The 27,590-nt window shown below is 29.1% G+C and overlaps 5 protein-coding genes and 1 pseudogene across 5 annotated transcripts; 1 reads left to right on the forward strand and 5 right to left on the reverse strand.

Annotated features, from left to right (window-relative positions):
• Nucleotides 1-19: 19 nt before the first annotated feature.
• On the reverse strand, nucleotides 20-3,649 carry LOC139088668 (protein HID1). The gene is made up of 8 exons (XM_070637923.1): nucleotides 3,498-3,649; nucleotides 3,320-3,383; nucleotides 2,948-3,240; nucleotides 2,558-2,891; nucleotides 2,037-2,495; nucleotides 690-1,833; nucleotides 508-614; nucleotides 20-440 (listed from the first exon to the last, which is right to left on the reverse strand). Exons 1-8 carry the CDS (start codon nucleotides 3,561-3,563, stop codon nucleotides 325-327), a joined length of 2,583 nt encoding a protein of 860 aa, XP_070494024.1. The 5' UTR covers nucleotides 3,564-3,649; the 3' UTR covers nucleotides 20-324.
• A 1,716-nt stretch (nucleotides 3,650-5,365) lies between these two features.
• Nucleotides 5,366-8,055, reverse strand: LOC139088766 (phenoloxidase-activating factor 2-like). Its single transcript, XM_070638046.1, has 9 exons — nucleotides 7,907-8,055; nucleotides 7,047-7,175; nucleotides 6,826-6,981; nucleotides 6,644-6,764; nucleotides 6,478-6,585; nucleotides 6,358-6,409; nucleotides 6,082-6,296; nucleotides 5,743-6,006; nucleotides 5,366-5,665 (listed from the first exon to the last, which is right to left on the reverse strand). The coding sequence occupies exons 2-9, from the start codon at nucleotides 7,173-7,175 to the stop codon at nucleotides 5,547-5,549; spliced, it is 1,164 nt and encodes a 387-aa protein (XP_070494147.1). The 5' UTR covers nucleotides 7,907-8,055; the 3' UTR covers nucleotides 5,366-5,546.
• A 380-nt stretch (nucleotides 8,056-8,435) lies between these two features.
• On the reverse strand, nucleotides 8,436-10,392 carry LOC139088735 (phenoloxidase-activating factor 2-like). The gene is made up of 5 exons (XM_070638004.1): nucleotides 9,912-10,392; nucleotides 9,746-9,857; nucleotides 9,585-9,692; nucleotides 9,257-9,523; nucleotides 8,436-9,169 (listed from the first exon to the last, which is right to left on the reverse strand). Exons 1-5 carry the CDS (start codon nucleotides 10,002-10,004, stop codon nucleotides 8,817-8,819), a joined length of 933 nt encoding a protein of 310 aa, XP_070494105.1. The 5' UTR covers nucleotides 10,005-10,392; the 3' UTR covers nucleotides 8,436-8,816.
• Nucleotides 10,393-11,761: 1,369 nt separating this feature from the next.
• On the reverse strand, nucleotides 11,762-13,501 carry LOC139088717 (phenoloxidase-activating factor 2-like; annotated as a pseudogene).
• Nucleotides 13,502-15,274: 1,773 nt separating this feature from the next.
• Nucleotides 15,275-18,557, forward strand: LOC139088726 (pickpocket protein 28-like). The gene is made up of 6 exons (XM_070637995.1): nucleotides 15,275-15,393; nucleotides 15,497-16,012; nucleotides 16,065-16,458; nucleotides 16,516-16,822; nucleotides 16,875-17,269; nucleotides 17,331-18,557. Exons 2-6 carry the CDS (start codon nucleotides 15,784-15,786, stop codon nucleotides 17,629-17,631), a joined length of 1,626 nt encoding a protein of 541 aa, XP_070494096.1. The 5' UTR covers nucleotides 15,275-15,393; nucleotides 15,497-15,783; the 3' UTR covers nucleotides 17,632-18,557.
• A 1,052-nt stretch (nucleotides 18,558-19,609) lies between these two features.
• On the reverse strand, nucleotides 19,610-21,014 carry LOC139088727 (peptidoglycan-recognition protein LB-like). Its single transcript, XM_070637996.1, has 3 exons — nucleotides 20,804-21,014; nucleotides 20,044-20,358; nucleotides 19,610-19,971 (listed from the first exon to the last, which is right to left on the reverse strand). Exons 1-3 carry the CDS (start codon nucleotides 20,916-20,918, stop codon nucleotides 19,760-19,762), a joined length of 642 nt encoding a protein of 213 aa, XP_070494097.1. The 5' UTR covers nucleotides 20,919-21,014; the 3' UTR covers nucleotides 19,610-19,759.
• Between the last annotated feature and the right edge of the window lie 6,576 nt (nucleotides 21,015-27,590).

The following is a 27,590-nucleotide window of genomic DNA, read 5'->3' on the forward strand; positions in this document are numbered from 1 at the left end:
GTCATTAATTATTTGATAATTTAATCTTTTATAATATACAATTTTTATTTTCAGCTGAACAAGAACAAAGTGTATTACAGGGTGTATTATTAAACTCACTTTTGCAACAAAATTCATAAAAATGCACTAAAAATTTTAATTATGATTATTATATTGAAATCCAATAAAGGGTCGTTCACTTATTACGTTCGCTCTTAGGGGGTCTATGTTTTTTTTTTCTTTTCATGGAAATTTCTTACAAGGAGGGGAGGGTGTTGGGTTCTAGAAATTTGTTTTTCTGCGGAACGTAATAAGTGAACGGTCCCTAAGTTAAGTTCTTATAAATTATACTCTTTGAATTTCAAAAAGCTTCACTTCTGTTTCGTACCATATAGCAGGATCAACGTTTCTAAGATAAATTATACCCCACATATATGTTCTAAACCAAGCTGTAGTTCCACCTATATAAATTTTTAAACAATTAATAGACATAAAACTAATTTATCGAAAAATTTAGTTAATACATACTGTTTGCTTGATATTTTCTTATCAAAATCGGATGAGGAACAGGTAGCAGTCCTACTAATGTACCATGTTGAAGAAATTTTAAAATTTCACTTTCATCCGTTAAGCCCCTAATTAGGGGGAAAGGGAGAGAAAAGAAAATAAAATTGAAAAATTAAATTTTAACTAATAATCCAATTATTTACTTGTCAATGCAAATTTTTTCTACTTGTGGAACTAAGACTTGTAAAAGTCGCATGATAGTTTGAAGAGGTAATTTTGCTCGCCAAGACTGAACCCAATCCGAATTAGCTCGCCAAACGGTCTGATTATTCTGAGTTAAATTTTGAGTTACACGTATGCTGCCTCTTGTATTTATTGCACGTTTGAATGTTTGAGTTGCATTCTTAATAGGAGTTACACACTTATTTTCGTCAAGATTAATGTCGGTTTCACCATTTGTTATATCAGTAATCGATGCAGATGTATGCTCCGTATTTGTTGTTATATCATTAAGAAGCTGCTGACTTGGATGAGCCGATTCTTTTTCCGTCATTTGACCTATTGCTGGTGTTTCAAGTAGAGTAGCATTTAAAGTACCAGGCAGACAAGGTTCTGCTGGTTTACTCCCTGGCTGTACGTCTTGACTATCGTTCTTATTATCTTCATCGCTAGCTTCTCCGATAATTTCAGATTCAATTTTATTGGGTTCTGTAATTTCCGACAAGTGTGCAACATTTTGACTCTCATTCCCATTCTCACATTCGTCATCATCATCATCTTCATCATTATTTAACTCTAATTTTTTCATGAAACCTGCTGTTTTCTGAGTTCGACCACTCATTTTTCGATTATTTAAACATTTATTAATCGAACTTATATCAGTTGGAATGTTTGCTAATGTATGGAATACTTGTCGCTTTCTAATAATAGTATACACTAAATTGGAATTTCCGTCAAATTGATACTGAATGATGTTATTAAAAATTTCCAAGAGGAAAAACACTAAATGATGATTTGATGGAGAGCTAAATAAAAACCATGGTGTACTAAAAGCTTCTAGTAAATGCAATAGTTTGATTGCTGCTACCATCGAAAGAGTCTTCAAATAAGGAGAAACATTTACTAAAATTGTTAGTAAACAATCAAACAATGGCTGAAGACGTTGATGTCCAGTAGCTATGATTTTGTGAAAGACAGTAATCAATAAATCAGCATGAGTTCCAGAGAAAACAGGAATATCCATAGGAACGGTTGCTACATATGGCTTGTTGAGTCGAACACCAAAATTTCTTTCTCCAGACAATAAAAGTAGAATAAACACGCCAATGTGCATCAGTCCAACACGAGCTACAAAATTCAAAAAAATTTAATTAGCATAGATATTACAGACAAAATTGCATTTCCTCAAAAATATATATTTTATACTTTAGGTATTTTGAAATAGCCAAATTTAAAAAAAAAAAAAAATATATATATATATATATATATATATATATATAAGGAAAATGCGTTTAAAGAAAGTCCATCAGTTTCAACAAATTATTTCATACATTGATCAGCACGTGAATCGTTCAAGTGGTATAAAATTGGAACCAGGATATCCAAAACATCGGAACTTTTAAGCACAAAGTAAAGAAATTTTTTGTTGTAGTCGCAAATTTTCCAAAAAAAAACTAGCAACTCTTGATGGCAGTAAAGCCGCTTAGTAGAATTAGGCAAATAGCTTTGCACTAAAGGATTATTCAATAGTCTTGTTATTCCTTTCAACATAAAACTAAAATCTTCATCTCGATGAATTCTTGATAAATAATTGATGAACAAATTATCTATTACAGTCTCCTCAGCATTGAATGACGATGAAACAACCGAAGAGGTCGGTGATGGAGTATTGCATGATATGACATCATGATCTAATGTAACTATTAATAATTGCAAGCAAACTTCTACGAGAGGTTCTTGAAAATCTTGAAATAGTAAATGATTGTACGGAACTCCAAATGAACCAATTGCTAAAAAAAATTAAATTATTGATTGATTTTTATTCCTAAAATAATGATTATATTTGTCTTACGATCATAAGCACAAACAGTGTTTAGTAAAGAAGTGAAAAGTGGTAGAGCATGTCGATTTTCAGCACTTGTGAAATATTGAATCCATCTATTTGGTTGATTTTCATTAATATTTGGTGGTCTATACATCGTTTCGCTTAAGCACGTTAGTAAAAGCTTCAAGAGTTCACACCTTCTAGCTTCCATTTGACTATTTTTCGGAAGAGAATTCGCAAAACCAACTCCAGTCTCCCAAATGTACTCACAGCTATCGATATTTGCCAATTCTTCAGCTTTATCAGGACCCGATTTTTTATTTGTCGCAGTAACAGTAAAATCAGGGCAAAACAACAAGTCCTAAAATGAAAACAAGATTTTTAAATCTGAAAAAATAAACGAATACTTCAACATACACAAATTGCATTTATCAAACTTTGAGCTAACGGTGTTGAATCATTTTTATCGCTTGAAGGTAAAGATGACCAGAAAAAGTCTTTCCATTCATTGTCTTCAAAAATATATGGTATAATTCGTGTGAGCAGTCTTGTGCAATTCAAAACTGCTTGCTGGTCTGTACTTGTTCTACAGCTACTGTCTACTGCTTTAACTATTCGCTCAGTTGCCTTGTAGCATAATGTTGCCAAATTTTCTGGTTGTTCCATACGTAGCTTTCTTATTTCATTTGATGTCACCAGTGCGAAAACGTCTATAAATTTTTTTTTTCAAACAGATGTTTTTAGTAAAAACTTGGATTTTCGATAGTAATTTAAAACATGATTTTTTACCTTGAACCGATGTCTGATGTTCAGCCCAAAATTGCTCCCAAAAAGCATCTTCCGGTTTAATTGGCTATTGTAACAAAAATTTCAATTGAGAAAAAATTATGACGAATTAAAAAAAAATATTGATTTCGTTTCAAACTTATTTTTTTAAATATTCAATTCATTTAAAGTTTTATATTACCTGATTTTTATTGGCTAATTGAATTATTGCCTTCCTAAAATTCAACTTAGTATCCGCGTTGCCCATTAAAACAATTAATACTTTTCACTCTTATTTATTTTTCAAGTAACTTGAGAAGGGCAAATCCGTAAAAAGCAAGAACTCTTATATTTTTGTGTGCAGGATCAAAACTTTTTTAATTGCTACCTAATTGTACCTAAGTAGCTGAAGTATCTTAATTTTAAAAAAAAATCATTCGGCTGATTGTGGGATTTTAATCAATTTGTCCAAATTCAACACAAACTTTCGTGATCCTCATATTGTCAACTGATCTATCACTTTGTCCTCCTAGACTCTTAAGTTGTGAATTTGTGTGATAACACACTTAATTTGTTAACACAACATATTTTTAAGTGTTGAATTAAAAAAATTGTGATAAACAAATTTTCGACAATTTTTGCCTTTTGTTGATTTGCCCAGAAATAGAGCACAAATAATCTTTAAGTTTGTCTGTAACGCATGAATGAAACAAAAAATTACAAAAGTCCTCGTTTTACTGATCGAAGGACTTAAGCGCATTTTTGTCCCAGCGATCAGTAATTGATTAAAAAACCGTTTTCGATAAATAAAAAAAAACGAGATCCAGTAGGATCCAGGTCACTTCTCGGTCCACAAAGCAAGATCCTGTATGACCCAGGTCACTTCCAGACCCAAAAAAACAAAATCCAGTAAGAACCAAGTCACTTCCCTACCCACAAAACAAGACCCTGTAAGATCCAGGTCACTTCCAGACCTACATAACGTGATCCAGTAGGATCGAGGTCACTTCCCTACCCACGACACAAGACCCAGTAGGAACTAGGTCACTTCAAGATCTATAAAACGAGATCCAGGTCACCTCCCGGTCCACAAAGCAAGATTCAGTAGGATAAATGTCACTTCAGACCCAAAAAACAAGATCCATTAGGATCCAGGTCACTTCCAGACACAAAAAACAGTAAATTTCGAGTCATCATACTAGATTTTTAAGAATTTCATCATTTAACGGCTTTTCATAATTCAAACTATAAACGGTCAAAAAAAAATTAAAACTTTGTTGAATTGTAAACACTGTAAAAACATCGAAGAACATAGAAAAACACTGTAAAACAATCAAAAAACGTGTTGTTGTATTTGTTGTTTATCGAAATGAAAAATCATTAATTATAGTATTTGTGCTATGACTTGAGACTTTTAAATGCTTTTTCCCGCAATAACACAATAGCACGGAGCTAATAAAACAATCCTGAGCTCTCTACGATGTGTAATAGCTGCGAAAAGCACCGGACCCGAACGAAAGAACAAAGTGCATTATTAAGCTATCTTTTTGAAAACAAGTTTTAAAAATGCGGAGCATATTAAAATAACGCGAAACTTCAAAAGTTTCATTTTTTCAACCATATCATTTTTTCGAAAAATTTTTCATGCAAATCTCTTATAATTTTCGAATTTTAAAAAACCGTTAAATTCTTCAAGCATTTTATTTATCTTAAAAATATATTTTATAGCTAAGTTTTCTTCTTATATTGATGAACTAAGCTAATTTAATTGTTTTTAATGTAAATAAACAGTTTTATTCTAGAAAACATTGGAAACGTGTATGTATAAATGCATAGTAAATTCAACGGTTTTTTAAAATTTGAAAATTATAAGAGATTTGCATGAAGAATTTTTCGAAAAAATGATACGGTTGAAAAAATGAAGTGTTCGTAAAAATGAAGTTTCGAATTATTAAAATTCGTTATTTTAATAGGGACTCGAAAAAGCGCTAAAAAGTAAACTGGATTGAATACAAAAACCTCTTGATTACGTGGAAAAATAATTGTACGTTTAAAAAAAAACCAGATTAATTACACATCATTCACCAAAATTAAAAATATCAAATTTTATTTTAACGTTTAGTGGAAATAAAAAAATTGTAAAATGTCGAGCAATCATAATAGTTAAAAAGTAAATTTGAAAATGTTTTGACCGTTGTGAAGAACGTTGTTGGAAGAAACATTATTTCTTAATAACACAAAATTATTTAGATTAGATAGTATAGGCAGTTGTCGGCAAACTTTTTGCTGAAATCTTCTGGTCAATCCATGTACGGAACTTAGCAACATTTACATAAACTCCAGGAACATTTGTTTCGCCACATCCAATTCCTAATATTAATTAATTAAGAAAAAAAAAAATAAAGTATTTGATATTATGTTGTTATACATTAATTTAGATTTCATACCCCATGCGACTATTCCAGCTTGATAATAATGTCCAGCTTTTCCATCAACTGGACAAACAAGTGGACTTCCTCCATCTCCTTTGCATGCATCTTTACCAACTTCTCCACCAGCGCACATGAAACTGTCGTGCAAAATAAATCTTCTTCCCAAGCGTGTCTTTCTTAAGTTATCTTGACATTGAGCAAATGGAACAGTAGGAATATCGATTTTCTTGAGAATAGCTTGATATTTTCCTTCTTTTCCAAAAACATCCTTTCCCCAACCTAGTATTCCAGCGAAATTTTTTAATCATTTAGAAATTTATAAACAATTCTTTAATATTCTTTTATTGTGATTACCTGAAACAAAGCATCGTTTTCCATCAAAAACTTGACCTTGAGGTGCTAAGCAGATAGTATTAATGTGTTCCGCAAGTGGAATGCTATCTTTAAGGAAAAGTAACGCTATATCGTTATGAAGACCTCCTTTATAATATTTTTCATGAATAACCACATCAATAACAGAATGATCTGAATGCGGAAAGAGCTCATTCTTCGTTTGAGTATCCCATTCACTGGAATAATATACATAGATAATGTCAAAGTAATATTTCAGCAAGCACAAAATCTACTCACCCAGCACGAACTTTCAGAACATTTGGGGCTTTCCCGTCCACACAATGAGCAGCTAAATTTACAAACAAAATTATTATAATACTTTTCCAAAAAAAAAAAAAAAAAAATGAAATAAATTACCAGTAAGAACAACGTTTGGAGTTATTAAACTTCCACCACATTGATAAACATTAAGAACTTGCTCTGCTGCTACTTCTTCTTTGAGAATTGCCAACATCCATGGGAATTCTAGAAAAAAAATTAATATATAAATAAACTAAGTTTATATTGAATTTTTAAGTCATACCTCCGTATTCGGATTCGCCATCATTGTTACCAGTAATTCTAAAACCTACGCCTTCAGCATTTCTAAGACCACAACCTTGTCCAACAATTGGCTTCGTTGTCACGGGTAGTACTGGATCAGTCTAATTTTATTATTTTTTAATTACGTAAATAAACGCTTTAATAAATCTTATGAATTTATACCTTAACTTCTCCTGTATCGCAGCACTGTTCAAAGTAATCAATGCACTCATTTTCTTCATTAAAACGAATATCTAAAAGATCAGATCCATCCGTATTGACTTTACCTTCGCTACAAAGATAGTAAGGAACACACTCTCCATTTCCATTATTGCATGGCTGAAAAAAAAGTTATAAAAATAAAATGAAATTATTCAACAAATGCTTCTTTTTTTAAATCTTACTTTTGGTGTATCATCTGCAACAGCATTATTTTTACTATCAAGTGCAGCATTGATAGCTTCATCTACATTATCATCTGCATGTGTCAATAAAATTACTCCTAACACCAGAAGTAATCCTCGAATCAACATCTGTAAAATTGTAATGCAATAATTAAGTGTTTATTGTATTTTGCGGTTAATAAACTTTAATATACAAAGTGTATACTAAATATGATAGCATTAAACAATTAAAATGTCATGTCTGATATTCTCAAAACTGGTTTTGTTCTTATTTTTTTTACCAAGAAATGTTTATAAATTAGCACCTTTACTATTTAAAAATTATTCAACACACAATATCAGCATAAAGCATTCTCTTAAGTTAAAAAATTTGCAATATATTTAATCAATAATTTCTGTAGAACTGATTAAAAATTTTCAAACTCTTTTTGTGTTATATGTCTGCTTAGAATTCGATAATTTTTAAAAGACAAAACTTATTTAATGTAGGTAGTTATACGAAAAAAATCTACAGAAAATATTTTAGAGCCAATGATAATTAACAGAAAAGAAACTCTTTGCTATGCAAAATTATAGTCAATAATGGTAGTTTCAGTGAATTTTTTTGTTTATTAGTATTGTAGAAGTATTTCACTAAAATCGTTTTGAAGAAAAAAACCCAACTTCAAAAGTGACGACTGCTTTGTGGTCATTAAGGTCATCGACAAAAATTATGCTTAATACATGCTGACAAAATTCCAATTTTATGATAAGAATTATTAAATCAATGTTTTTTTATGACAAAATTCTTGAGAAATTATTTTTTTTTTTTAAGAAATATAAGCTATGATTTAATCACATAAATGATTTCTAGTACTTACACTTGTTAATTAGTTTATAATAAATAACGTATACAAAACAAAAATCACTACTGTTCCTCAATTACTACTGTTTCGTTATGCGATCAGCAAACGAATAAAGAGTTTGTGAGGATGAGAACTACTTAAAAGATCTCTTTTTTTCACAATATTTTTTGTTATTGTGTGTTTTTCCCCTATATATTCATATACTTACGCATAAGAATCAATATTCCGTAAAAATCTCAGCAATACACATTTAAAAAATTTTAATTAAAATTACCTGCTAACCGGTATATGTTTATAAATAAATATAAAAGAACTTTTGTTAATAAATATTATAACATTGACCATGCATTGAAATAGCACTTTTTCAAGGTTGGTGGATAAAAAAAAAATAAGCATATAAAAAAATAAACCAGTATTACTAAACCTTTCTTCGTTTCTCTTTTTTTCTTTCAACAAAATAATTTACACTGAAAAGATTTACATTTGTATTTTTTGATTAATATTATCATCTTTCTCATCTTTTTGCTGTTCTCTTTTATTTGAAATTGTTTTATTTACATATTTAATATTGTTGGGAAAATCCGAGGTATGATTAAAATAAACATATGCACATGTATTCATATAGGACAGTAAAATTAATAGTCATAAAACAATCGATACAAAGATTCAATATATAAGTATCTACCTAAAAATTATTAATTGAATTCTATTAAAACATTATATTAGGTATTAAGTTTTTGATTATTCATATTCAGGGGTGAATTTTTTTTTCTTTTGAAAGCAGGTAAAAGAATTAAAAAAATAGCTCACGTATTTTCTCAGTCGAGTGGCTAGACGTTCTTAATCTTTGAAGACCTGTGACGAGACTTAAAATAATAAAATTATTTTTAGCAGAATTACATTTGATTTATTGACAAGATACTAGCTATTCTTGGATGAACTTAAATATCCATGAACTAAATTTTGCTACATTTACGTAAACTCCAGGTACTCCTTTATCTCCACATTTTATCCCCCATGCAACAATACCAACTTGATAATAATGATTTGTTGAATTATCGAATGGACACATAAGAGGACTTCCTCCATCTCCAGTGCAAGCATCTATTTCTTGCTCACCACCAGCACACATAAAGCTAGAATCTAAAATAAATCTTTTTCCCATACGCTTTTTTCTCAATATATCTTGGCACTCAATAAAATTAACAGTTGGAATTTCAATTTTTTTAAGAATAGTTTGATACACTCCTACTTTTCCAAAAACATCTTTTCCCCAACCTAGAAAAAAATTTTCTCAAAAATTAGTTAAATTAAATCACATTTCAACTATTTTTCTTAAGTTATTAAAGCAGCACCCGTTCTTACCTGAAACAAAACACCGTTTACCATCATAATCATGACCTTGGGCTGGCAAACAAATTGTATTGATATGTTGAGCAAATCTAACATTATCTTTGAGTTTTAGAAGAGCAATATCGTTTTGAAGATTGGCACTATTAAACGCTTCGTGAATTATTATACTTGATGCATAATACTCTGAATAAGGAAATGGCTCGTCTGTGCTCTGTGTGTCCCATTCTCCAGCACGAATTTTTAGAGATTTGACATCTAACTTATTTACACAATGAGCGGCTGCGTAAAAAAATTGTTTTTTTAAAAATTTTCAAAGGAGAAAGTATTTAGATAAAATTACCAGTTAATACTATTTTGGCGGATATAAGAGTACCTCCACATTGATAAATGTCAGTGATAAAGTCGAGTGTAATATTTATTTTTAAAATGGCTACTATCCAAGGAAATTCTGCAAAAGTCTCAAATTTATTTTTAAACCTAAACAATATTTTAATTATTTACCGCCATATTCTGCCTCTCCTTCAATATTATTTTGAAATTCTATTCCATTAGCATTTCTAAGTCCACATTCTTGTCTTAAAAAATCAGATCTCGTTGAAAATAAATTTATAGGCTGCAAATTTGTACTTTCATTCAGATTTAATTTCAACTTTAAAAGTAATCATACTTTTCCTGGAATAATGCTTGCTTCAACATTTTTAATATCATAATTCACAACCAATTGAGAAAGGAGTTGAATAATTAGAAATATTTTATACATGATTATTATCTTTTTATTTTGTTAAATTTAACAAGAAAAAAATCTTTTAAAGCTATGTAATATATATTTTTTTTACTAAAGACAATTTCAGTCTGAGTTATATAAAGATAAGAGTACAAATGAAATTGACTAGGAAAGTCCCAGTTTTTATTATAAATGAAATACTTGTAAAATACCGAGAGAAAACATGGTGAAATTAGGTTCTCGTAGATTAATAAAGATGAGTTATTTTGCCGGGGGGCTTTGGGGTTTTTCACTTATTGCATTCTATTCTATTTTTTATGATTGAAATAGTTTAAAATGAGACTTTTTAATGTATTTTCTTGAAGAAAAAAAAAAAAAAACGCTATTAATTACATTTTGTCCATCAATTTATAGACTGTCGCTTTACAACTCCTTCAATTAAAATTTTATATGTGTTATATTCTTAATAGATAGCAATCAAATAGATAGTTATAGTAGAATTCGGCTGGGTTTGATTAATCAAAATTTTAATTATTTTTTAAAACTTTTTTTCAGTCTGAATTTTACTAATTTTAATTTCAGGTAGAAGTAGTTTAAATAAGATAAGTTTATTGTTTTTAAAAGTCAAAATTAAATTTTCATTCCCGGGACAAAATCTCAATCCCGGAATTTGAAAAATTGCCCAATTTCGATAGATTTTCGCGATTCTTCGGATAAGTCAAATTCGTCTAATTCGTGTCTCAAAAACTAAAAAATTTGCTTCATAGAAAAACATTACTTTAACTTATAGTAAGTAAGTATCTTTATTTACCATAAAGGTATTTTGATTTTGAAGGAGTTGAATATTTTTTTTGGTACACAGTATTTTTGACACATTGATATGAAGGATCCAATTTAACAATTTTTCAAATCAAGGTTTCGAATAAATTTAGGCTTACGTTTCGGCGGCTATTTAGCTCTCGTCTTTTTGTCACTCGAGATTGTACACTTCAAGTTTGTAACCCGTTCCTTAATCCAACATTGCACCAGAATTTCAAATTAGGCTTGATCTCGTACATTAAGCAGTCGAAGTATCTAAACTTCCGAAAAAGAACAAATTTGGAAATGACTGGATTCGAACCGACAACCTTCGAGTTACCATACCAAATTTGAGCCAATCGCCTTACCTATCGCCTTGCTGGTCAAGGCACTTAACTTATTGAACAAAGTAATTAATTGTTAATTTCGTTTTAATATTAATTATAATATCTCAATCTGTCTTTATTTTGTGTTGTTAGTCTATAATTCCTGCAAAAGCATAAAATCAAAAAATGAATTTTCTCACGGATTAGGAAAAAAGTTAGAAAAAGATAGTTTTAGGTGAAATACACTCGAAATATTAAGTCAACCATAGTGAAATGAAGAATAAAGTGCAAAAAAATGGATAGACAGAGCAAGTCAAATAAAAGTGTGTAAAAAATTAATGTTGAAAGTCGGAATTTGATTTAATTGATTCCGAGAAACCGGCATAAAAATTTAAGTATTTAATTAAATGAAGCATGACAGAAAAATGTAATTATACAGAAATAAAGATCTGCACAACCCCATAGGATAAATAAAGAACGGAGCTATAAAATTGCCAGATTATAAGAAAAATTGATTCAAAGTCCAAAATTTTAAAAAAATTTTATCAGAGAATCACCCTTTCACATACAAATATATTTAATTTCTGGACTTTCAAAATATTAACAATTTAACATGAGTTTTTGAAGAAGTTTCAATCAAATTTTGTTGAAAAATGAAAATAAAAAATATTATTAGAATAGAACATAGCAATTTACAATCTTTATTTTTTTTATCATCAAGAACTTATAGTGTTTCTGTCAGACATTATTTTAATATACTAAATATTGATTATATAACTTGTTGTAGGCAAATTTTTAGAAGAAATTGTTTGATCAATCCAAGAGCGGAAGTATGAAACGTCAACATAAACTCCAGGAATATCTTTTCCACCGCATCCGATTCCTTGCGATTCGATATAAGTAAAAATAAACACATATATTTTTTTTGTTTTACCATTATTATTTCAAAGAATTTGCTATATTTACCCCATGCAACAATTCCAGCTTGATAGTAATGGCCAGGTGCTTCTTCAATTGGGCAAACAAGTGGACTTCCTCCGTCGCCTTGACATGCATCTATTCCCTCTTCTCCTCCAGCACACATGAAGCTATTATGTAATATAAATCTTTTTCCCAATCTTGTTTTCCTCAAGTTATTTTGACACTGAGCAAATGATACAGTTGGAAGATCAATCTTTTTCAATATAACTTGATATTTTCCATCTTTGCCAAATATGTCTCTTCCCCAACCTAAAATTTTAGTTTAAAGTCGGTTTTTATTTACCTTAGAAATATTATCCTTAATTTTTTACCTGAGACAAAACAGCGAGTTCTGTCAAAAATTTTACTTTGAGGTGGTAAGCAAACTGTGTTTATATGTTCACTAATTGGTACAGATTCTTTTAATATCATAATTGCCACATCATTTTCAAGTTTACGGCGATTAAAGTTTTCGTGAATTATTATTTCGGCTACTGAATAATCTTGTTGTGGAAATAATTAATTTTTTGTCTGAGTGTCCCATTCACCAAGTCGAAGCTTAAAATCGTTTGCACTGTTATTAAAAACACAATGCGCAGCTGGAAACGATATTATTTAAATGAAATTTAGATCAGTAAAAATCACGAATATTAAGCGCACCCGTAAGAACAACGTCTGGAGTTATTAAACTTCCTCCACACTTATAAATATTAAGTATTTCTTCTTCAACTCTTTCTTGTTGTAAAATGGCAACCATCCAAGGAAATTCTAATCAAAATTAAATTATAGAACGGTATAGCTTTTTAAATGTTTTTTTTGTTCCTCCATATTACCTCCATATTCAGCTTCATTGTCATTATTACCAGTAATTGTAAAACCAATGCCTTGAGGATTTCGTTTTCCACATTTCGATGAAACTTCAGAAGTTTTCAAATGTGTATTATGCTTTCACAAATATAGGTATTATTGCTTTATATAAACTTTTAATTGTTATCATTTTAACTATTTACCTCTGTTTTGTCCTCTATATTGCAACAAGTTTCTAAAAAGTCTATGCACTCATTTTCTGGATTGAAACGAATATCAATAATAGTTGATCCATCAGTGTTAATTGTTCCGTTCTTACATTGATAAAAAGGAACACATTCTCCTAACCCTTCATTGCAAACCTAATAATATAAATGTTTGAATTTATTATATGTATATGTATCTTTTTGTAATTCAATAGTTACTTTTGGTTCATCGTTTTTGAATAAATCATCAATTTCACCTTCTCCGTTTCCGGCTTTCTGTGTATAAACTAATGCTATGATACCGGTCAAGATGAAAAAAATTTTCACCGGCATTTCTAAAAATGCTTTTAGATCAAAATTATTTAAATGATAATAAGTATTTAATTTAATAAAGTCTGAGTTTTAAAATAATCAATGTTTGACTAAGAACTTGTGATTGATGATCCATTTTAATGAAGTTTCAGATTATATATAAAAAAAATACAATTAAAGAATCACACACATTTAGAAGATTATTGAGATTGAGAGTCATAAATTCTTATTCTCAATTATTAAAAGTTTACTTTTAAATGGGTTTCTCCAGCTGATAAATTTTGCAAAATTTTATAAACAGAGTTGATAATCATAGACGCATAAACAATTTGCACGTTAGATCTAAAATTCACATTTTTTTAATAATAATTACCTGGATGCAGAAAAGCGAAATTTTAATAAATTCGAATTTTCATGACCATTTTCATGGCATTTCAATGAGCTTCTCAATGACGGAGTGGAGGACCCTGCTGTACAGTCAAGGCACCCGTATGATATTGATGATGTGAAGGAGTTCGAGCCTCCATTACTGGATGAGGTAGCAGCGGTAAACAGTAGCCTTAAAAATAATAAATCACCTGGTATTGACAACCTGCCAGCAGAGCTGTTCAAAACCGGATGTGATGAGCTTATTGATACACTTCATCACCTGATTGTAAAAGTTTGGACAGAGGAGAAGTTGCCGGATGAATGGATGACCGGTGTGATATTCCCGATACATAAGAAGGGATGTAAGATGACGTGCTCCAACTACAGAGGGATTTGGCTCCTTCCTTCAGCATACAAAGTGCTCTCGAAAGTGCTAGCAATGCGACTTGAGTCCCTTGCGGAAGCATTCTTAAGTGAATATCAGGCTGGCTTCCGACGACAGCGATCGACCTCGGACCAACTATTTGGCATCAGACAAATTGTTCAGAAGAGCTACGAGATGAAGGTGGAAACGCATCATCTCTTTATAGATTTCCGAGCGGCGTAAGATTCAATTGACCGAGAGGGACTATGGCACATCATGGCAGAGTTCAACTTTCCGCATAAGTTGATAAGGTTGCTTAGAGTTTGTTTGAGTGTAGGACCGGACTGAGACAAGGTGATGAGTTGTCGACTAAGCTGTTTAATATCGCTCTGGAAGGTGTTTTTCGAAGGGCTGGCCTGGAACTAAAGGGAACGATCTTTACAAAGTCAACGCAGCTACTTGGGTTCGCGGACGATGTGGACATTGTTGGAAGGAATATCAGGTCTGTTACCGACGCTTTTTCCAAAATGGAAAAAGAAGTCAACAAAATCGGCCTCCACGTTAACGTCGATAAGACAAAGTTCTTGATGGTGTCTGCTTCGGAAAGAACAAGGAAGCTAGTCCGCTCACATCTTGTCATTGGTGATAAGAGTTTCGAGGTAGTTAACGAGTTTGTCTACCTGGGAGCTATTATCAGCAACAACTTCGACACGACAATGGAAATTAATCGAAGAATTTTGGCAGCTCTGCGTGCTTATTTTACAGTCAGACACCTACTAACGTCCAAGAGAATCTCGAGACTCGCCAAGGTAACCATGTACAAGACGTTAATACGCCCAATAGCTCTGTATGGCTCGGAATCATGGAACAAGACTGCTGCGGATGAAAATGCTGTGGGTGTCTTCGAGAGAAAAATTCTTAGAGCCATCTTTGGCCCTAAGAAAGAAGGTGACCTGTTCAAGTGCATGAGTAATGCAGAAATATATCAGCTTTTTAGGGATGCTGATATTGTAAAGCGAATAAAAGTGAACAGGTTGCGATGGGCTGGGCATGTTATTAGGCGACCTGAGGAAAGCCCATTAATTAAGGTCTTCAAAGCTGATTTTCTGGACGGTAAAAGAGCCCGTGGACGCCCAAAGAACTTTTGGAAGGAAGCTGTCGATAAAGATGGCAATGCACTTGGTATCAGAAATTGGCAAGTGGTAGCCAGCGATAGAGTCAGTTTCAGGCGACTCCTGAGGGAGGTCATGGATCACAACTGATCTGCACGACCAGCGAAGTAAGTAAGTAAGCTAAATATAAATAAATTTATTAGAGTTTTATTTTTTTTTTATGTGATATATTATGAATATGCAATATTCAATTTTATAAAGCTTTAGTTCTAAGTTTTACATATGGCAGTTCCTTCAATTCCCATCGAGCTAATAAATGTTCATTCATAAATTTTTTTGATACTATACCTAAGGTACATTACAAATATTTACAATCAACGCATTTCGCTTTTTTCTCTATTTTGTGTCCACGTGATAAAGCTCAACATAATGGTAGTTTAATGGTAATTCATACGCTACACACCCAAAATTTTACAATATAATATTGGAGTAGAATACTAAATTTAGTAGAATATTTTGCGTTGAAGTGAAAGCATTAAATAATAAATTTTTTTGGAAATTATGCCTGGAATTGAAGACAAAAGTCATTCTATTTCAGATATATTTTCTCCCGCGAAAAATATGTCTAATGATCGTGTAAAAAAAACAAATAAAAACGTATTAAATAAATGTTACAAAAAACATAATCAGGATAAATTTGAGAATCTGAAAAGATGCTTTGGATTTTTCGATTTTTTAGAAACTTCATGGAAGACTTTTAAGGAATTCTCAGCTGATACCAGCATTCATGGTAACGAAAATCAATATTTGTTGATATTGAGATTTATTAAATTCTCTTGTAGGAATAAAATATTTGACTGACAAACAACGAAATTGGACAGAAAAATTATTTTGGTCAGTGGCTTTAGTTTTGTCAATTATTGCATGTGCATATGTCATTTATTTATCCTGGCGTAAACGAATTGATTCGCCTTTGATTTTTTCTTTCGCTCCAAAACCAATGAATATTTGGGACATACCTTTTTCTGCTGTAACGATTTGTCCTACTGGTGGCATAAACTTATCAGCGACAGTTCTAAAAAACTTTACAGGCAATGTGAATGAAAGAATTACAAATGTGAAATGGCGACATGATGAATATCATTCAAATAAACTTTTCACAGAAATTGTGACTCATGAGGGATTTTGCTACACTTTCAATATGATGAACTTTTATGATCTTTTTGAGAAGGATGTGTAAATTAATTAAATTTTTTTATGCTTGATTATTTAATATTTATTCCATCATTTTAGTGCATTTGAGGGATTTGAAAACTTAAAAGATAAAGTTAAACATCCTAATACTACTTGGGATTTGCAAGAAGGATACAGTAACACTGATCCTTTTACTTATCCATTTCGAATATCAGGTTCCGGAGAAAACGGAGGTTTAAAATTTCAAATTTGGAGAAAAATTAGCGAAGTGAAAGCTATCAAGACTCCTGTGAAAGGATTTAAATTAGTTATACATCTACCTTGTGAAATGCCAATTTTTGATCAACAATATTTTAGATTTCCTCTTGAAAAGTCAGCAACATTAATTATTCGCCCTTCAATGACTGTAAATAATTTAAATTGTTCAATTGTTAAAATTTTTATTGTTTTACTTTAAGGTTACAGAAGGTTTAGATGGATACTCGTCTGATGCGAGACAATGTTATGTAGAAGGAGAGAAAAAGCTTGTTTATTTCAAAAAATATACAAGAGCCAATTGTTTACTTGAGTGTCTGGTAAAATATAACATCGAAAATTGCGGATGTGTTCATTTTTCCCTACCTAGAAAAAAAGGCGAAAAAATTTGTAATTCATCAATGGAAAGTTGCTTTTATCAAGCAAAGAAAAAATTGGCATTGCAAAAAATGAAAGACAGTTTAGACAAAAACAACTATAATGGTGGAATAGAAAAAAGTTCATGTAAATGTCTACCGTCATGCACCAGTCTTTTTTATGAAGGAGAAATAAGTCAAGATGATATTCGATATTTCTCTAAGAGCGAAAGAACTTTAGAGTAAGTCGTTCATATTTGTATGTGTCTCGGAATGTGAAATACGTTTATATGTATATTTTAGTGCATACAGATCGGTTGTATCAATATTATTCAAAGACGATGACTTTTTGTATACTCAAAGATCAGAAATTCACGGATGGGCAGATTTTATAGCAAACGTTGGAGGATTACTTGGACTTTTCCTTGGTGTATCCATTCTTTCAATTGTTGAAATAATTTATTTTATATCATTTAGACAGTTAAATGAAGAAAATCGAAGCCACAGTATATCAAATTTTTCAAGAAAATCTTCTTTTGCAAAAGATTTGGAAAATATTTCAAATTCAGCATCATTATCATCCAAAAATATATCAAAATATTAAAACTGTTTCATTTTCATCATTGTTTAGAGCTTTTTTGAAAGCTATTTAATCCTTTTAAGTTAAATAGAAAAATTTTACTATTTTAGTTAAATTTGCGAATAATGTTCGTAGAGCAAGGAGTGGTAAGGAGTGGTAGAACATTTGAAAAAAAAATTATAAACTCATAAAAGTTCAATGTCATTTCCTTTATTGCGTAAGCATATTAAAGTGTCATAGTATTCAAATTTAAAGTTCATAAAAATGTAATAATTTTAAATACCTAAGTTGTTTGTATTAAAGTTTAAAACTACTTTTAACTCTTGTGAACTAGTATTAAAATTTAATGTCTATTTATTACTTATTTAAAAAAAATCAGTTTTTGTTAAGAATTATTAACTTTTTATTACAAATTAATTATAAATTTTAATTTTTTTTATTAAAAAATTGATAAATACAGAAAGCAAATTTAAAAGTGAAAAGATGTTAATCAGAATCATTAAATCTTTCGTTTGTGATAGTTTTATCGAACTTTGACAGAAGGAATAAAAAAATCCTCTCAAGAAACTAGTGTCAGTAACTTATATGTATAAGTTTATTTTTTCTTCTGGATATATCAGTGGTTCTCAAACTTTTCAGAGTGCAATTTATCACATTGCACTAATTTACTGATACATTTTATATTTTTTTGTGTCTTCTTTTTAGTTGAGTATACAATATTTTTTAAACAAAATATGCGATTACGCCATAACATAATTTGTTGGTAGCACTGGTAAAAAATTTCAGAATTAAACTTGATTCTGTATCATACAATTAAACGATATGCAACAGCTTGCAACTTTTTATTTCATTCTATTATTAGCTACACTCATGTACATGAGAGTAAATGACTTTTTTCACCTTTCACTTAATGTGAACTTTCAATGTTTTATTATATATTGTTCATAATGAGACAGATTTTTTTTAACGTCTTTCAATTTTACGTAACACTAATTTCACTAGTGCTGAAGTTTTTGTGAAAATAAATTTAATCAGAATATTGTTAACAAAACTTTATACCTCATAAAAAAAAAAAATTTTCAAAAGTAATAAGAATTAAGTGATTTTTTCCATAAAATTTTAAGTCGACATAGCAATTACAATTTTAATAATAAGTAGAATTTTTATTAAAAATCACTCAAAAGCTTCATAATTAAGCAAAGTTTTAAACATAATTTAAATGATTTTTCACTCGAAATATACTACGTTCTCATAAAATTAATTGCAACAATTTTTTTAGCGGCAAGTGAGATGCATGAGAATTATCATCATCATTCGAGAATTATTTGAGCTTATGCATACACAATATTTTTACGTTTCAATGGCTTAATCCTATTTTTGAGTGTTTCAAGTGAAAATGCATACTTTTGCAAGCATAGTTTTCCGCGTTTTGAGAATGCATAATTAATGAGAAAAATTTTATATTTTAAGCAGTGACGGGTTTCAAACTTCGTAATGCATGTGTGAATGCATAATTAAAGTATGGAGTTCGAGCATTTTTCATACATTTGACAAATTCTATACCTCTATTGTATTGAAAATCTTGCCAAATACTAATATATTTAGGAAATTTAAACGGATGTATTCTCTTAAGAAAATTTATGTTGTAATTTTTAATTGGAATCGATAACGATTATCGCGAAAAAAGATTTAATGCGTTTTAATTGATAATAAATTTTACTCTTGAGTAGCATTATTGAAAATCATTAGTATTTAATCCCTTTTATAGAAATTACTGAATATTGACAGCTTAATTTATTTTTAAATAATTTGTAAATTAAGATTTTTTTTTTGAATTTTGTGCTTCGGACTAACGAAGTTAATCAATATGACGATTAACATCGGTCTGAAAATATTTTAAATTTTCTGTTCTTCTACTTTAAAGAGTATAAAGCAAAAAATACGTAATTATAAATAAATACTATTGATTAACCACACGTTGTTAAGTGAAAAAATAATAAAATTCTTAATTTAATATAATGCAAAATTTTATTGCACTACTCAATTTAATAAATTTATTGATTTACTGATTTATTAACAGAGACATCAAATGGAAAATTGCTAGTTATGACGTAATTTTGTCCACTCGGGATCCACACTAATATAGCATTTATTAAGGTATTTGAGTATCATTTGGTCCAGATGGTATTTTTGAAAAATGTCTCCAAGTACTAATCTCTTCAAAAAGTCTTTGTCCAGGACATTCAGTATCACGAACTTGACGATGGGCAAGAATTTTATAAGTTGATGTCAAATAGCCATTGTGCATACTATATTCAATTAGAGTCTTTGTGGCATCGAGCATTTGTTGTGATGGTAATTCAGCTAATTTAAAAACAAATTTGAGATTGATATAATTCAACAACAAATCTAAGTGGGATTTTTAAATTCATTTACTTCTCCAATCACCGATTAAACAAATTCCAATGCTTTTGTCATTATATCGTGGTGCGTGAGCACCAATTACATTAAATCCTCGACCCATATAAATTCGACCATCACCACATACCGCAAAGCTATATCCAACGTCATTCCAACCATTTGACAATTGATGAAAATCCTGTATATTTTGCATTGCTCTTTTGCACTCGTTTTCCGTATATGATACGCTTGGTTTATAGGAGTGATGAATAATGACAAATGGTATTTTGCCTGTAAACTTTTCAATAAGCTTCGGCTCTCGTGCTCCCCATTCATTTCGTGAAACAAAGCCTTCATTCATTTGAAAAATAAATGAATAAATAGATAAAGAAAACTAGTAAACTAATAAACTAAAAAAAAAATAGCTTTAATTATTTAAGTAAACCTACTTAAAATTTAAAGAACAAGTGACCCCGTGCGACACAATGCTCCATTTTGAAGCTACACGAAATGAGTATGAACTCCTCCTTCTACTTTGTGTCACTCGGGGACTCTGCTTAAAAGACATTTTAGATTTCGATATGAAATAATTTCATTTCAAAACAGATCTGTCTCTTCCTCTTTTTACGATTATCTATCAAATGTGTTTTTAAAACTTTTTTTTAGAAACGAATTGAAATTTTATTTCATCAAATTGCTGATAAACAATTAAATTTATATTCAGATTAATACAGTAAATTTTCTTTTTCTTAATTCTTTTAATACAGTAAATAGAAAAAAATTGGAGTCAGCTCACTCATATTATTTCCAATCTCACTGATCATGTCACAGGTACTAATTTTTGGCATTCTTATAAAGAGTAAAATTGTCAAATGCACACACAACAAAAATCTCCACCTTAAATCTTTCATGATGACACCCACACGCTTGCGAAATATTAATTGCGAACTCAACTGAAAAATTTATCAGTCACTAGGAATCATTTAATGAAACTGATAGATCGCAATGAAATGACTGATTTTATATATATGTATATACATGCAGAATTATATGTAGAATACTATCATAGTGTATGTTGTTCAAGTGTCAGATTGCTGTATTAATTTACCTATTTTTTTGTATGTTTGACATATATTTGAATTATATTGCGGTACCTTATTATCTGCAGAGTAGTAACCAGATTCGTCAAATATTTCTAAATATTTTCTAGTTTTGATATTAGCTATTTTTGAATTAAAATAAATATAATTATATATAACATATAGAATAATTTTTAGAGCGAAGTTAAATTTTAACCAAGAAATATTTCTACCCTAACTACGTGTCTGCTTAACAAACACATGACATTCAGAGTACGATTTCGTTTCTTTACTTTTTTATTTTTAGTTTTTGCTTAATTTTTTAAGCATAAATTTTTATTTATCATCTACAGAAAAATTAAATAAATATTTATGATGATGATTTGTTTATTTTACCAAAATGATATTAGAGTTGTTGAAAATATCAATTCATAAATTTTAACAAAATAATACAATAATAAAAAAAAATATTTATCTATTTTAAATAGGTAAAAATGTTTATTATTTTTATTTTTTACTAAGAATTTATAATTGCTCATTTCTACGACTTAATCTATTGCCGCATAAACATCTTTTTTATTTGAAAAATCCCCTTTTATTATCGTCATAACATATACATTTTTGCTGAGAAAACAAACATTCGACCAAGCAAAAGTCACAAGAAATAACTATTGCGCAATTTTTAAATTCATTTATCTCTGCGTTTAATTTCGAGAAAAAACTAATCGATCTTAGTGAAACCGGATAGGATTATCCTGCGATTTGGATAATCTTATGGATTATCCTGAGATTATCTCGATACAATCCCCAAAAATTAGGGTAGATAATCCGAAAATGAGGATTATCCACTAATGAATTTATTCTAAAATCAAAAAAATTGAGTACAAAATTTAAATTTCTATGATTTAGGGTAAATTAGAAAATTGGTTGTCTTACAACTACTTGTTGAACTGCTAAGTTTTAAATATATAACAATGTATTACAAACTAAAAAAATTTCTATATTTGAATGAATTATAGAATGAAAAGAATTTATAAAAATGATGAATTCATTATTAATATAATTTAGGTCATTTGTTCTTTGTCTGTCATTCCGCTCTAAACTCTGTCGCTTTTATAAATTTTATTTACCAAAATTGTGAAACTTTTTGAGAATTATATAAATATCCATAGAAGCACGTTAAATTTAAGTCATCCCTCCGTGCTTGGTGGGGTAATATTCAAGTATTAAAGAGTTTGAATATAATAAATATTTTTCCTTTTTGTTTCACAATTTTATTTCAGTATTTTCATATCTTTTGTGCATATAAAGCAATAAGAGTAAAAAAACATCAATTCTGAGCATGCATCAAATCCATTAAAAATCTATGTTTGAGAATGTATTTAAGTTGAAATTGAATTTTTATAGTGTATATATATATTTATATATGGATATATATATATATATATATATATTTATATACGTCAAATATATTTGATGTATACATGGAATTCAAGCATGAAGAATACATAATCTTAATTTTAACATGTTAAAATAAGCTTTACGTATTAATTATATTAAACTTAAAAAAAATAAAAAAATAATATTCTCAGTTAAAAAATACTAATACTAAACTAATACTAAAGTTTTCTATTAAGAAGTAAAATTAACATGTAATTGAAATTCATACACGCTCTTACTGTGGTGTGAAGAGAAATGCAATTTTTATGGTGTATTTGCAAACAAAATCCAATTCCGCTTTCCATATCATTTTTATGGATGTATGTAAAGAAAAAGCACTTGAGATTTCCCGCTTCGGTAAGTTTATATATTACTAGTTCAAATACTACTTTAAAGCTTATGTACATTATTTCGCTTCGTTTAAACTTTTTTCATTCACATTCTTACATTTTCCCTATATACTCTATCAAATGATTTAGATATTTTTTTTTCCTTGTTTTTTTTTTTTTTTTTTGATAGTTTAATACTCGACACATTTAAGAAAAAGCTTTGTAATAGTGACAAATACTTGAACCTATGATAATAAACAAAAAATTCATTGTGAATTGCGAAGTGCTACTCATTTTAGATATGTATAACAATGTAAAGCATTTTAAGGTTCTTAAAATGCAAATAAAATTGTTCAAACAATGAAAAATCTCATAATTAGACAACTTTTGAACAGTAATGTACATAAAACCTATGCTATAATCGTTTTGTAAAAAAATCCAAAAATTCAAGTATTTCTAAGAATTGAAATACAATAAGAGAAAAACTGATCAAATTCTCAGTCTAAAGGGGCAGTTAAGGACTAAAATTTTAATGAGCAAAAAAAGGGACTTTATCTTTCTTAGTTATAAGACCTTTCTGTGATGAAAGCATTATTTTATTACTTTCTATAAAGTCATCCTTTGTAATGACCATTCGATCCTATTTATCATCCCTTAATTGTTTAAATTCTCCTAAAGTACTAAAGTTACATCAATTATTTCACCAAGATTAAAAGACTGTTTAAGCAAATTAAATTTTTATTGATTTTTATACTTCATGAAATCTACAGTTTTTTGCATATTGTAAATTACGATCCACAAAAGTTGGTATTGAAATTAAAGCAGGGGAGTTAATAATGAAGTGAGTTTGACACTGCTGTGATCTATAAAAAGTCGGAAGAGCAAAGTGAAGTATATATTTATGGTGAGTTTGGAACACGTAATAGAAAGTTCTTTGAAGAAAATAACAAAACTTCTAAAAATAAACAGAATAATTATAATGTGAGAGACACTTACTTTTTCTATTTACAATAATTTGGATTGAATTTGGATTACTTTGATACATAAATGATGATTATTATTTATTTATTTTTTATTTTATATTTCGCCATCCTGATTATATGTGTACAAATATTTGTGACAAAAAGTCTAAATGAGATTTAAGCAGCGAAAAAGCGGCAATGGTCAAGTGGTTAGAGCGTTGAACTACCGTTCTAACTACCCGGGTTCAATCCTTGGGAAAAGTCTAGTTGGATTCGGGTGCCTTTTTGCATTTTTGCCCCAGCAATCAGTAACTGATTAATAAATTAGTTCTCGACCTACAAAATTAGATCCAGTAAGATCCATTTACCTTCCAGATCTAAATCAATTATTGACGATGGAATGAAAAGCGATTGTATTTAATGCTCTTATATCCCTGCAAAATTAATTAAATTAATAAATTTTACGTACGTAAAAATTTTAACCGAGTGACGGATTTTTTGCATTTTTAAGCTTATCTAATCTTAATCTTAATCTTAAATCGAGAAAAAAGAATGCAAATCAAGTATTAGAAAGACTTTAGATGATATTAGCAATGCAAAGTTGAGTAATTAATGAAATATTTTAAATTTTGTAAAAAAAAATTTCGTAAGTTTAACCGAGTGACGGATGTTTTTTGACAATATCTCTCTTAATAGCTATTAATTCTACACTTTTTTAAACAGGAAAGATCCAGACCAAGTTTTTATACATCTTTAGTTTAAAAAAATTAAGAATTGGGACGTATTTAAAGAAATATTGCAAATCAAAATCTTTTTATAGCATTTTTCACTCATGGATTTGCTCAGCGTTTAAAGAGCAGCAAATGATAGTTTTAGGTGAAATACACTCGAAATAGTAAGCCAACATAATATTTTTTGAATATTTTTTAAACATTTAACTACTTTTTAATTTCAGAAAAGACTAATTTTCTTATTCTCCTCCTAAAAAATCCGATTTTGCATAGATTTTTTTTTATTAAAACGTGAAAAATTTACAAAAAATCCGAATTATGCCTCGAATTTCTAATTTTCGGATGAAAAGCTCTCAAAAATTTTAATTGAAGTATTTATTTTGAAAAACTACCCAGAAAAGCATTATAGACTAAATAAGAAAATTTGAAGCAAAATTCAGTTTTTCTTAGTGTTTTTCATCCAATAATTAGAAATTTTAGGCAAAATTCGAATTTCTCGTGAATTATACACGTTTTAATAAGAAAATCTATGCAAAATCGGCGGAGTTTTGCTAGAATAAGAAAATTAGTCTTTTCAGATTATAAATTATGAGAAAATATTAAATAAATATTACGAGATTCGAACTTCGAAATTAAAAAAAATTTTTTCCATATGAACATTCCATATATGACAAGTGAAGAATTTCATTTTAGTCGATTTTAGTCAAAATTTTCAGCCGGTTTTAGTCGACTAGTCGGTTTTCTTGTTTGTACTAAAAGTCGACTTTGTTTGCATAAAAACCTTCCGACTACGACCTCTGTGAATTGCAAAATTTTCAATTTTCTGTTGGTTTTCTTGTTTGTACAGAAACGTTGTTTGCATAAAATTCCGTACTTTGTATGAGAAAAATCTATTTATCTTATTATATATCATCAAAAATATAGAAATATCAATATGTTATACCATTTTCTTTTTTGAATTTCTTAATACAATTTATAACTGCATTTTGAGCTTTAAAGAAGATTGAAGCAAGTTTTATTTTGAATTTTTATTCTGTATTTCTTTACAAGCCGATATAACTTCAAAGAAGCAATGATATAAATGACTTTTTTATTTACTTTAATGCTTTAGTAGAGAGTAATCTACTCTTTTTTCCTTTTATGTAAATATAGCTTTTTAACTTGCAAATATTTAAGCTTCGTTTTACGTACAGTGAACATATAACTTAAAAGAGTAAAGACTTATCTTGATGAAATATCCTAGGTCATATTTGTAAATTACTTAATTTTTAAAAAATATTTTAGTTTGTAAAGCATAAAAAGTAATACAAATATTCGTACAAACTCCTACAAAAGACATAAAAAGTATGAAGAGGCAAGAAACGCATATGAAAAGAATTCTTCATATATGTATGAAATTTAATAATGTGTATTGTGTGACAAAAGAAGCGCACAAAAAATATTAAAGAATGATGTGCGACGATTGGAATTAGGTTATTGTACTTCTTTTATGGTATCAATATATTATCTCACCTTTTTCCCACAAACTCTTATTTTTCCTTTTCATCCTTCCTCTAAACATTTTCTGTGCTTTGCTTTCATTGGAATCGTAATCAAACAATTTATGTTCTGAACGTGAAATGAATTTTATGTTGAGTTTTGCGTCTATAGAACATCTATATTTATTTATATATTTCAACATTTGGTATTTCTAAATGCGTGGAAGGTGATAAAGAGAATTAGAGAAATTGAAAGAGTGCTAAATATGGATTTAAAATTCAAGACATCAAAAGTTAAGTCTTTAAGGGATTAAAAATTCAATTTGCCTTGTTTTCAATAAACTTGTTCTCATTCTGTTGATTGCTGTGCAATAGTAATATCAAAGTTATTAAATCACAAAATTTAATAAATCTCATTTTTTCATTAAAGTGATTTTTAAGCTTTGACAAGAAAAACAACAAAAGTTTTCCAGTAATAATAATTGAAACATTTTATTGAAAAAAAGTTTAAAATGTTTCGTTGGTAATATCAAAGTTGAGCACTATAAGTATTAAGGGGTCTTTATATTTAAAAAAACTTAACTTTTTTTTAACTCTTTTGTTTTTATCTCATGATAATAAATTTTAAACTCTTCCTCGTGCTATCTAAAGCAAAAAAAAAGGTCAAGCACTTGATTAAATTGGATCGAAATTTCTTGTCATGTTTGATTTCAAATCTTTCATCCCTTTTTATATTCTTTTACTTCTTTCTTTATTTTCGATGTATTTATATATATATATATATATATAAATATATATGTATTTATATATGTATATTGAAAATAAATTTCATCGCTTTAGACAAAGATGTGTCAGAAAATATACAAAAAAGTATGTGGATGCAAACACCCGACAAACCTTCTTCCTTCATTAAATTTGTTCTTATTCATGTTCCTTTTTAGCCAACACTTGACTTGAGTAGATGCGTGACAAGAATATATGATCTATGCTGCTGAATAACTTATAAGAGTGAAGCTTCTTTTTTTACTTTTTTCCCTTTTTTATTTTTCTCTTGTTTATTTATATATTGTTAATAATTTGAAAGTTAAAAGAGTGGAAAATATTTGACTGACTGTAAATTGTCAATGGATTCTTTTTAACACATTTTTGAAATTTTTTTCAAAAAGGTAGCTTAATTAGACACTTTGTTCGTTCGTTCGTTCGGTCGGCTGGATTGCGAAATCTCGAAAACTAGACTTCGTAAAAAGCTCAGGATTGTTTTATTAGTTCAGTTCCATCGAGTTATTGGGTTATTGGTCATTTAGAAGTTTCAAATTAACGCATATCAATTTCAATACAAAATGTAAACAACTTTTGGCGGGAAAATTTTTAAACTTGCAAAACCGTTAGAAAGTTTGAATCCCAGAAAACCTTTATAAGAAAAATTTAAATTATTTTTTCGAAGCACCAAGTTTTTCTTGAAAAAAACTTTTTACCAGTATTATGCTTCCTAAACAAAAGATTCTGAGAATTATACCGTTATTTATATGGATTATCCAGCGGTAACAGATTTTTAAAGAATTTT

Source organism: Chironomus tepperi, unplaced genomic scaffold (genome assembly GCF_022539635.2).
Source record: "Chironomus tepperi strain 1889 unplaced genomic scaffold, CSIRO-AGI_Ctep_v1 contig_170, whole genome shotgun sequence".
NCBI classification, from domain to species: Eukaryota; Metazoa; Arthropoda; class Insecta; order Diptera; family Chironomidae; genus Chironomus; species Chironomus tepperi.